Source organism: Capsella rubella, unplaced genomic scaffold, assembly GCF_000375325.1.
Source record: "Capsella rubella cultivar Monte Gargano unplaced genomic scaffold, Caprub1_0 scaffold_6, whole genome shotgun sequence".
NCBI classification, from domain to species: domain Eukaryota; kingdom Viridiplantae; phylum Streptophyta; class Magnoliopsida; order Brassicales; family Brassicaceae; genus Capsella; species Capsella rubella.
This window is the reverse complement of record NW_006238918.1, coordinates 191,602-203,206: the sequence shown is the minus strand read 5'-3', so window position 1 is coordinate 203,206 and position 11,605 is coordinate 191,602. Positions and strand designations below refer to the sequence as shown.

The 11,605-nt window shown below is 36.1% G+C and overlaps 2 protein-coding genes across 3 annotated transcripts; both read left to right on the top strand.

The window, feature by feature from the left end:
• Nucleotides 1–1,240: 1,240 nt before the first annotated feature.
• On the top strand, nucleotides 1,241–5,495 carry LOC17881235 (mRNA-capping enzyme). 2 transcript variants are annotated; one of them, XM_023781390.1, is made up of 15 exons: nucleotides 1,241–1,549; nucleotides 1,665–1,791; nucleotides 1,875–2,026; nucleotides 2,114–2,197; nucleotides 2,288–2,350; nucleotides 2,475–2,609; nucleotides 2,698–2,904; nucleotides 3,266–3,385; nucleotides 3,600–3,649; nucleotides 3,779–3,941; nucleotides 4,030–4,170; nucleotides 4,372–4,479; nucleotides 4,554–4,652; nucleotides 4,862–5,122; nucleotides 5,231–5,495. In XM_023781390.1, exons 1-15 carry the CDS (start codon nucleotides 1,451–1,453, stop codon nucleotides 5,354–5,356), a joined length of 1,935 nt encoding a protein of 644 aa, XP_023637158.1. In that variant the 5' UTR covers nucleotides 1,241–1,450; the 3' UTR covers nucleotides 5,357–5,495. The 2 variants fall into 2 exon arrangements, with proteins under 2 accessions (XP_023637158.1, XP_006286466.1); XM_006286404.2 differs by having other exon boundaries at nucleotides 1,242–1,549; nucleotides 4,814–5,122.
• Nucleotides 5,496–7,785: 2,290 nt separating this feature from the next.
• LOC17884486 (putative F-box/LRR-repeat protein At3g28410) lies at nucleotides 7,786–9,057 on the top strand. The gene has a single exon (XM_023781816.1). The coding sequence runs from the start codon at nucleotides 7,786–7,788 to the stop codon at nucleotides 9,055–9,057; it is 1,272 nt and encodes a 423-aa protein (XP_023637584.1).
• Nucleotides 9,058–11,605: the final 2,548 nt, after the last annotated feature.

The following is an 11,605-nucleotide window of genomic DNA, read 5'->3' as shown; positions in this document are numbered from 1 at the left end:
AAGATTCTCCTTCCACAATTCTAACATCACATCTAGTTTCCATTTCCTTTTGAGAAGATTCCTTATCTTCATCATCCCTTTGGAGCCTTCTTCTTGATGAAACTCTTTGTGAAAGTTGATGATGCTCTCTCTTGTCATCACCTCTTTCCTTCCTTCTTCTTCTATGTCTTCTTCTTCTTCATCTTCTTCTCACCATAAATTTGTTGACTCCATCTCTCTTTTACTAGCAGCGGATTTCTTCTTATTTTTGTTTTGCTTCTAAAGGCTCTAAGACCAATAAAGCTCTGATACCATGTTGGAATATTTGAGAGAGAAGAAGAAAAAACAGAGTAAGAGACTTTTGTCTCTTCTCTTGTAAAAGACAAGAACAGAAACTGAATTTTTATTATAGTGAAACTTGTTAACTTATTACAAGAACACATACACTTATATATACATGTCTTACGTACACGGTCGCAACCGTTCACAACAAGTCACGAACCAACGCAACAATATAACGTATACACCCTTTCATGTGTACCCATTAATACACACCTCTTCACTTAATTACACACACAATAGTTATCTAATTATATGAAATAATAATAATAAGACCAAACTCAATTATAAACCATCAGATGAACCTTGTCAAAGTAAATAACGGGTGATGATAAAAAGAAAAAACGAATGTTGTCCATCTGAAACTCCAGGATGGAGATTTCTTATTTTTCATTGTATTTAACTACTGTCCTCTTTAATTCCATCTGCTTTTGCTTCACGGCACTTTCTCAAACAACCAAACATGTCTTTTAACATGATGTTTATGTCAAAAACAGGAAATCTCGTTAATGGAAAATGAACAGCAAGCAGTTATTGGAAATGATGAGAGAATATTGCAAGTTTTTTAACAAAACAAATCAGTACCAAGGAAGGCAATTGGTATTGAAAGGAAATGATGCCGAATCTTGAACTGTTATTGCAAAAGCATATCAGAAAGAAGGAGACACAGAAGTAGAAACCACAATAACTTCGCATTGAATTGAATTTGAGAATCTAATCAAATAAGCTTGCGACTTGCGCAAGAGTACATTAGTTTACTTAGCTGGTGCTTTGTTGAAATATTTCTTGGTTCTGCTGGTTAGTGTGAGAGGTTTTCCAGATCAGGCCACGGTTCAAATCTGACAATAGGTTTCTCTTTTTTTTTTAATTAAAATTTTGTATGTACGGCAAGCTGGTTGGTTATAAAGGGTACATATCTTAGCCATCATCTCCTCTTCTAGGTTTCGATTATAGTTTTAATTCTGATTTCGTCTCGCTCTCTCATTCTTTCTGATTCTCCTACTGCCTCGAATTTGTGTCGATCTCTTTGCATTGATTTTGGCAATCGGTTACAGAGGAGCCGATTGGGAATTGGGATTTTGATAAAATGATGTTGTTTTGGCAATAGCCATCGACTGATTGATCGGCTGCGATGGACCTTAATGCTTCACCCCAACCCGAAGAAGACGATGAGCCCTTTAAGAGACGTCTTGAAGATCGAATTGAATCTGCTGTTGAGATCGCAAGACGGGTACTAACACAATACCAATTCCATTATCACAGACTCTAGAGTTCACTACATTACAAAGTCTATTATTTGAAAACCCCTCTGATAGATTACGTTATTTTTCCTTTTGGTGTTATAGGAGCGTGAAGAACGAAGGAAACGAATGAGATTTGACAGGCCAACCAGAATCTCTCAGCCTGTCTTCCGTGATCAGTCTTACCAGAACAGAGATACTAGAGTTTATGACCAAAGCAAGATCCCTCAAGGTTATATTATATGCTTTGCTATACTTCCTCTAACGATGGTTTTATGTTCATTGGTTTCATAAAGTATGGATATTTTGATACAGGTTGGCTTGATTGTCCTGGTTTTGGTCTGGAGATAGGATGCATTATTCCTTCTAAGGTTCCTCTTAGTGAATCTTACAACGAACATGTTCCTCCTGGCAAAAGATACTCTTTTAAACAGGTGGTCCGTAACCAGAGAATTAATGGACGAAAGGTAACTCTTCTTTTTTTCCTTTACATGTATCAATCTTTTTTGCTTTGCTATGCATCTGATCTCCAAAGTAATGGCTATTTTCTTCAGCTTGGTCTTGTGATTGATCTAACTAATACTACTCGTTACTATCCTACATTAGAATTAAAGAAGGATGGCATCAAGCATGTTAAGGTGATTAATCGAATACTCTGTGTGTTTTATTCTTTGTATCATCTGCACTAGCATTTAGCTGATTGCTTTATCTTCTTTTTACTGTTGTAGATCGCATGCAGGGGTCGTGATGCTGTGCCAGATAACGTTTCTGTAAACAATTTCGTCAACGAGGTACTTGTTTCATAAGTTCTATTCTCTTCTTCACTTGGAGTTTATTATCTCCTCTTGAGTTGAGTTTTAATTGAAGTACAAACTTATCTACTGTTGGTGGCTCATTTGAGGATACTATTTTCAGGTTATTCATTTCATCCTTAATCAAAAACACACAAAGAAATATATCCTCGTCCATTGTACGCATGGGCATAACCGGACAGGGTTTATGATAGTTCATTATCTTATGCGCTCTACGCCTACGATGAACGTTACACAGGTTTAATTCTTCCAGATATGTACTTGTGCATTCGCTATATTGATCCTGTTAAAAATGGAGATTCTTACCTCTGTGTGGCCTTTGACAGGCACTGAAAATGTTCTCTGATGCCCGACCACCTGGGATTTATAAACCAGATTATATTGATGCTTTATACACTTTTTATCACGAAATAAAGCCTGAGAGTGTTACTTGCCCACCAACTCCTGAATGGAAGAGGTCTGCTGAGCTTGATCTTAATGGTGAAGCTGTTCAAGATGATGATGATGATGATACGCCGCCTGACCCTGTTCAAGTAAGCGTGGTGCAAACAAGTGCTTATTGTTTATTAAGATCTTGAGTTTAACACTCATAACTCATTTACATCCTGCATGCATTGTTAAGCTCTTGCCCTTGTTAGACAGAGCTCATAATCTTATTTCAGCTTCATTTACTGTTGTTTCTAGGTCATTTATTTACTTCTTCGTGATCCTGGAAAATAATGGTATCATCTAAAAAGTATATACTGTTCCTAAGATTATCTTTGTGTGCATATTGATGGGTGCAGTTGAGTCTTTCATAGCTGACAAAGTTCATAAAGTGTCAAATTCACTTTGCTTGAGTCATCTGATGGGTCTGTTTCTGATCTTGACTTTCTTTACTGTTTCATTGTTCAGGAAATCAGTCAGGAGAATGTGAAGATGTCAAATGATGACATTTTGGGTGATGAAATACCCCATTATCAGGAGGAAGCTTACCGGCAATTTTGTTATAAGATGCTTATGATGAATATCGGGGTATGAGTTTGAGCTGCTTATTTGTTATTCTTAGTTATTTTCTCTCTATGTTCTCATATGGTATATTATGTTTAGCCTAATGTTGTTTCCTCTCTGTATATTTCATTAAGATCATGCTAAATGTTTATTGAGACTAATGCAATAATAATAAGCTTCAGTGAGTTAGATAATGTGATCTTTAATCATTTAATGAATGAAAACTTCTCTGATCCAGGGAAGAGGATGTATGCAATTCCCAGGTTCGCACCCTGTATCTTTAGACAGGTATGACACTCTGCTCTACTTTGGTTATTGCATACAAAGAGGATTTAGCAAGTTTATATTCTCAATTTCAGAGGTTCATTAGTCCTAGTTTCTCAATGTAGTTAAATCTTAAGCTTTTTGCTTACACAGGGAGAGTTTACAACTTTTGAGGCAGCGGTATTATTATGCAACATGGAAGGCAGATGGAACACGTTATATGATGCTCTTAACTATAGATGGGTGCTACCTGATAGATAGGAGCTTTAAGTTTCGGAGGGTACAGATGCGTTTTCCCTGTAAGCACTCAGATGGAGTGAGTAATTCTCTGTCATTGCTTATAGGCCTTTTGTGTCGATATCTAAACTTGTGTATTCCCTGACCTATTTGGTTTTCGGTGGTAGGGAATGTCTGATAAAGTGCATCACTACACTTTGCTTGATGGAGAGATGGTCATAGATACCCCGACAGGTGAACAAGGGGAGGCGAGGAGGAGGTACCTCGTATATGATATGGTAGCAATCAACGGCGAATCAGTTGTAGAGGTTGGAACTGTAGTTCCCTTATTATTATTTACGTTGGAATGAGTTCATTAGCTCGTGAACTTAGCATTCAGTATTTACCTAACCGAGACTATGACCAAGGTTGTTTTCCAATATGTCAGCTGTCGTTGTTACTCAGTGTCAACCATTGTTACGTATTATAGATACTAAAGATAACTTACAGTTGATTTAAATATGAACCAGCGGACTTTCTGTGAGAGATGGAACATGTTTGTTCGTGAGGTGATCGGACCTCGTGGAGCTGAGAAGCTCAGAAGTCATTGCTACAGATATGACCTTGAGCCTTTTGCGGTGAGTTGCATTTTCTGTCCCACACCATAGTTTCCTTCGTATAAATTGTTGGTAAAATTATTGTTGTTGCTCAGGTACGGATGAAGGGTTTTTGGTTACTTTCTACTGTTGAGAAGCTTTTGAAGAATACCATTCCATCGCTTTCGCATGAAGCAGATGGCCTAATATTTCAGGTAACCAAGGGATGTCTATATTGTAGGTCTGAGTAGATAATTTTTCCTGAAAGCTGAGGGACACAAATTTATGAGATTAGTATTATCTTTAACCTGGAGAAAGTAGGAAGATTGCATTACTTGAGCTTGACTTGCATTTGGTTTGATGGAGTAATTATCAGGGCTGGGACGACCCTTATGTTCCACGAACTCATAAAGGTTTATTGAAGTGGAAGTATGCAGAAATGAACTCAGTAGACTTTCTGTTTGAGACGGGTGAGGATGAGGGGCGAGGTTTCCTCTTCTTGCATGAAAGAGGGAAGAAAAAGCGTATGGAAGGATACTTGGTTGAGTTTAGAGATGATTCGGACCTGTCAAGTTACAATGGGAAGATTGTAGAGTGTTCATGGGATAAGGATAAGAAAGTTTGGGTTAGTATGCGGATCAGAGTTGACAAAACTACGCCAAATGATATCAACACTGCTCGGAAGGTCAGTTGAACGGTTAAATTTAATGTATGGCTTTTGTCAAATGGACTTCCTATATGATTTCTCAGCTAAAAAAGTGATGTTGTATATTGTGTTGTGAAATTAAAATAGGTGATAAAGAGCATAAATGATAATATCACTGAGGAGGTGTTGCTTCAGGAGATAAAAGAGATCATCCGTCTCCCAATGTACGCTGACCGCATACGAAACGATAGTCAGGTCGCACGCCGCAAGTAGAGACTATATGATGCTTCTATGACCGTTGAACTAATTAAACAATGGTTTTGGGATACATGAATATTGGGTGTTTAGGGTTAGCAGGTTTGTCTTCTCTAATACGTTATATAGCTAAATCAATTTGCTTTGTTTTGTATTAGTCAATAATAACCAAATCCATCAATCTAGGTAGTTTATATCTACATGACTATGCCAACAAAAAAAAGTGGTTTCTTTTATCCCAAAAGTAAGGTATTTACTGAAGTGAGAGTAGAAGATGTAGATGATACATAGGCTATACAAATTACTAAATCTCAATCGTTCTTCCGTGCAGTCCAAGAAACACAAAATGCACTGGATGTTCGACCCTAGGTTATAACAGAGACATAAAATCATATAGATAGGGAGTAAAACGTTGCCGCCAAAAAAAAAAAAAAGGAGTAAAACGTTATTATATGTCATCAAATTTTCAGTCATGACTCATGAGCTATCCTTCTCAATATCGTTGAACGGTTTAACTTCTTGTAAATCATGATCACTGAGAAATGGAAGCTCGCTCATGTGATGTGATTAAGTTAGTTTTTGGGATTAGTTAGGTCACGTTACTAATAAAAGCACTTCTTGTCAATTATAAAGTTATTTTTATTTCTATTTTTTTACCCTAATTCTGGCGCTCGTTACTGATTTCATTATGTTAAACTCGGAATTTTTGTATTTTTTCGTTATTCTTGTATTTTCTTTCGTTTCTTTCTCCAATCTACGGCAGTGTTTTGATGTGATATTGGAAAACTGAAACGAAACGGTAGCGCTTAGATGTCACATCATGTGAGTCGTTTGTTTTTCAACGTTGAAATTTCTGTTAAACGGTAGCGTTTTGTTTTATTGCATAGTCTTTGGCACTATGGGAAAAGTCTTTTACAAGAAAAAGAAGGTCTTGTGTATATATGCTCTGCATGCAGTATGCATATCGCACACCATGACAATTTCATGGAGAGTTGGCTATATTTTCATGTGTTCTCTGATGCGTTAATTTTAATCAATCTATCGTGATTTTTTGTTGTTGACAATTTCTTCTTCTTTTTCTTTTTTTTCTTACATAACAAACTGTATATTTGTATTGGTACAATGTTGCTATTGGAGAAGAGAATCTTACTGCTGAAAGTTTATATGGGTATGAGGTATCGCGCCTCAATTGCTGCAAACTTCTCAGCTGGAGAAATCTTGAACATGCTGCTAGATTTGAAAATTGGATCCGCTGGTTTCGGTTTGACCATGGTCGTGTAGTATTACCACTCTAGGAAAATGCACTGGATGTTCGACCCTAGGTTATAACAGAGACATAAAATCCTATAGATAGGGAGTAAAACGTTATTATATGTCTGATCAAATTGTTTTACTCTTTTGCGATTTTGTGTTTCTTGGACTGCACGGAAGAACGATTGAGATTTGGTAATTTGTATAGCCTATGTATCATTTACATCTTCTACTCTTACTTCAGTAAATATCTTCCTTTTGCTCATTATTTGCGGGGATAAAAGAAACCACTTTTTTTGTTGGCATAGTCATGTAGATATAAACTACCTAGCTAGATTGATGGATTTGGTTATTATTGACTAATACAAAACAAAGCAAATTGATTTCGCTATATAACGTATTGGAGAAGACAAACATGTTAACCCTAAACACCCAATATTCATGTATCCCAAAACCATTGTTAAATGATATAAGAAGCTTCACTGCTTTTTTTGTAAAATGCATGTCGTTTGACTGAATTCTATAAGTAAAAAAAAATTAGTTCTTTCTAATTCTTAATAAAATATTTACATTCTTAACCAAATAAGTAAATAAAAACAGAAATCGTTATTTTCAAAAAAAAAAAAAAAAATGTCGAATAATAGTTGTAATTGGTGATTCCGGTTTTGAGAACTTTAGTGAATCAATCCTAAATTGTTTGGTTAACTTTGCTAATTTTTGGTTTAATATCGATGAAAACTGGGTAAGCTGTTAATCTGAATGATTAAATTTCAAGACACAATGAAACCAACCTTTATTTTTGTTTATTATCATGAACTGTATGCGACAATAGTAGATGACATAAATCCAAAACTAAAATGACCAAAAAAAAAAAGAAATAATGCAAAAATAGAAACAATGGCTAATACGTGTAAAGGTAAATGGAAATCCAAAAAGTTTACAAAACAATTGTAATTGTGTTGGGCCGTGGCCCATGGGAGTTAAAATGAATCACTCTCTTCGAATACAACAAATATGTCGTCCCGTTACTTTTCTTTCTTTTTTGAACAATGGATATTTTCTTTTTCCTGTCTATTCCCTCTTTCCTATTTTGATGATATATTTCCTTTTTTGAATGTGGTGGTTTGTTTATAAATACTGTACATATATTTGTAATCCAAAGCAGAGGAGAGACGTTTACTAGCTGCCTTGTTAGAATGACTGCTCCGATCGATAAACTACCGGAAGAGCTACTCAGCAAAATAATTTCGTTTTTGCCTCTCAAGTTCGCTATTTCTACTTCCGTTTTGTCAAAAAAATGGGAGAATGCGTGGAAGATAATCCCCTCTGTCTGCATAGTGTACCGTGGCGATGAAAGTTCGGCAATCCCGATAACGTCTAATATGCATCGTTTGACAACAGAGAAGATATCTACGTTTCATCTACGTGTAGATAGGGTTCCTAAACGGGACAATGACGTAGACGATTGTCTATGTTTTTTCATGATGGTCAAACCTGAAAATATGGTCCTTAGGTTCATCGGTTCTGACCACGAGTATTCTTTCATGGACGAATTCTTTGACAACGGTAGCATAAAGCGACTTATCGTGGAGCATCCCCATATGAAACCGATGCCAAAGCCTGTGTCGTGGTGTTCGTTAAGGAGTTTGGCCCTATATTGTCCATATCTTCCCCAACAGGCTCTTGATAATATTCTCGTTGGTTGTCCAGTCATGAGAAGTTTGACACTACATCAGTGTGAAGATCAGCTTGTGTATTTTGACCTCCGCGAGGCACCAAGTGTTGAGAACTTGGACATAGATATGATGTATTGGAACCACGATGTATCAGACGCGGCAGTAAAGATTGAAGCACCAAATATACGTTATCTGAGGTTGTCTATTGCATCACCATGTGTTTTAGTGGATGTTTCTTCTCTCAAGGAAGCAAAATTAAACATCAGCAACATTAGATGGTTGACGAAGGTTGAAGATTTTCTACCAGCCATGATGCTAAAGTTGCAGAACGTAAAGAAGCTTACCTTTGGGTCCACCTTCCTTGATGTGTTGTCATCATCTCTTGCTCAGGTCCATGATTTTCCTTTCCCAACGTTCAAGGTGGAAGATTTAACACTTGAAACTATGATTCTCGAATCCCTTCTTCCCGGAATAGGAAGGCTTTTACAAAATTCACCTGCGCTAAAGCATCTCACAGTTGACGTGGTGAAGCAACCAGAGGAGGAAGCCGATCATGTACCCGTGCATTCATTCATACATCTTCTACGCCTACTGAATGTAAAAACGTTAAAGACAGTGGTTATACGGCTTGGAGGTTATGTTGCTGAATCAGAATTTGACAACCTGAAAAGGATAACTCACGAACATATTGGACAACAGAACACTGTTTCCATTGTGCTTGAGCCAAGAGTTGTTGTTAGGTCCTTTACTAGCCTCTTTGATGACACTGCTTGCCCCGACCACGGCACGTAATTACATTCATGAAGGATTTTGTTTGGTGTGTTTTCCTTTGACTTTATTATTTTCTTTCTGGTTTGAGTCATTTTCCCTTTCTTGCATTTTTTCCATGATTTGGTTTGGTGTTTTTTTTTTTTTTTTTTTTTCAACTTAATTGAGAGTCAGTCCGTTTGTGATTCAAGTTTTGAAAATCAATATAAAAAAAAAAAAAAAAGTGGTAACCTTAGTTACCATAAATCCGGGCATTCTCTCTAAGATTTCATTCAAATTTAATTCCAGCAAAATAGCAAATACCACTTTAATTTCTCCCTATGAAATATCAAATATGTATGTATCAAAGGCTTTTATATATCCAATGCATGCGGCTCTGTTGTAACGTCTAGTTTTGATCTTGTGATCGTTATCTGAACTTCTTAATCCATAAATCCTGCTTTAAATGAACAACTAGAATTAGAGAAGATTTTAATCAAAGACCATGCAAATAACATCCTTAAACAAGAAGTACTTCAATCATCTCTCAAAAATAAGCATATGTGTTGTGTAAAACAGAACACAAACGATGATAACAATGCATGCTAATGTTGCATTCATGATTATCTTTGTCGCAGGGACAAAATTTCATCAGGGTATGCAAAACTTAATTGTTGCAATAGAATGTGAAGTAAAAGGTAATTACAAAGTAAAAGGTAAGCTAGACCAAAATGCTATAGATCGATCCCTAGCTAAGCCTTTATGAGTTGCAACAGAGACAGACAACCGCATATAGAATTGGTCTTGTCGTCTTGATATTCTTATACATTTTTCCACTCAGGGCATGCATGTGTGGTGTGCCTGTCAAACAAAGTAACTCTGCAAGATATGGATTCTTAAATACGCAACCGAAACAAATTAATACACTCAAAATAATTTCTAAAGTTTTTTTAGGCGACTGCCGTAGTATTAGAACATTATTAAAACTAGTGTTTACAAAACGTGCCCCCATGGCTTAACCATGACTGATACACATACGTACATAGCCCATACACCGATTATGCCCGTGTGTGCAATGAACGAGGACATACTTATTTGAGCGGTTGTGTTTCTCGAACTGATTAACCTTGCTGACAAAGGTGGTTAAAGAGGTACTATCTGGCACAGCATCACGGCCAGAGCAGGGGATCTTAACATGCTCGATTCCCTCCTGGATTGACTCTCCGCTAGGGTGATAGTAACGAGTTGTATTTGTGAGATCAATCACGAGACCAAGCTTCCTTGTATTATTATTAGCTAACCACTTTTTGAAAGTGTAGATTTTGGCAGGAGGAAGAGCATCGTTGTAGGATGCACTGAGGGGAACCTTTGAAGGAATGATGCATCCTATACTCTGACCAAAGCGAGGACAATCTATCCACCCCTGAGGGATGGTGATTCTGGTCTGATCAGACAAAACTGGTTGTGGCTTGTTGTTGTTGTATAACCTCGCTCTTTTCCTATTGTCGTCACAGAGTTCAGTTCTGTCTTCGACACGAAGTCTCTTACAGCCAAAATACCACCTATCTGCTGCTTCTTGCGTAGCAATCATTCTCTAAGAGTTTGTCTGATCAGAAACCCTAAATCCGAGTCGATAGATTGAAGAACACAAAAGTTGTTTTATTTATATAAGATATATTCGCCGTTACTTGGGCCACACCTTCTTTTCTAGTGGGCCTTGTGGCCACACTGATCCCTAAATAACAATAATTATAACATTGCTCAAACTTATAACTATTTAAAACCATCTTCCAAAATATTAAACCAGCTATATTTTAACCCGCGCTACACCGCGGAATAACCAGTAATATTCCACTAAATTAAATTAAATCACAGAATTAACAACACAATATCATCGTATAATCTTAAATACTTAATACAATTAATAAAAAATATAATTTAAAATAAAATACAAATATTAGTTACAAAAAATTATCCAACAAGCTAAGTAAGAAAATTCATAATCAAATTACAGTTACACAATTTTAAACACTAAACAAAAAATTAAAAATTAAAAATTAAAAATTTAAATTAAAAAATTCTATAATTATTTTTTATAATTTTGATCCAACCTAGTATTCTCTTTTGTACTTCTTCCCTACAAATCAACTAGGTCCGGACCCGCGCTACAGCGCGGGGGAAAAGTGTCGGTTTTTGTTTTTTTCCGAATTATGTAAATTTTTAATTGTTAAAATGGATTGTTGGTGTTGAATTTAGCAAGTATGAGAATATGTACTATCGTGGATGTGTACTTTGTCACGTATGCTAGGTTCAGACTCGTGCTGTAGCGCAGGAGAATATTTTCAGGTTTCTTTTATTTTAACGTGTTTTGCCGTATGTGTTATTATTTCCTTTATTTTAGTATCAACAATTATTATTTTGAAATGTATATTTGGTTTCAATTCTTTGAGAAAAGTGTGTTTTTGGAAATTAAATATAATATTTTAATAAACTAAATAAAAGAACGTTTATTAAACAAATTATATACTCACAATGTATGTGGTGACGGACCAATCAGCAAAAACCCGTGTATTTTAAAAAGAATAAAAATGTA

Coding starts and splice junctions, on each gene's coding strand:
- LOC17881235 (XM_006286404.2), top strand. CDS start 1,451: ATGGACCTTAATGCTTCACCCCAACCCGAAGAAGACGATGAGCCCTTT. Junction 2,905..3,265: donor CGCCGCCTGACCCTGTTCAA/GTAAGCGTGGTG, acceptor TTCATTGTTCAG/GAAATCAGTCAGGAGAATGT. Junction 3,386..3,599: donor TGCTTATGATGAATATCGGG/GTATGAGTTTGA, acceptor TCTCTGATCCAG/GGAAGAGGATGTATGCAATT.
- LOC17884486 (XM_023781816.1), top strand. CDS start 7,786: ATGACTGCTCCGATCGATAAACTACCGGAAGAGCTACTCAGCAAAATA.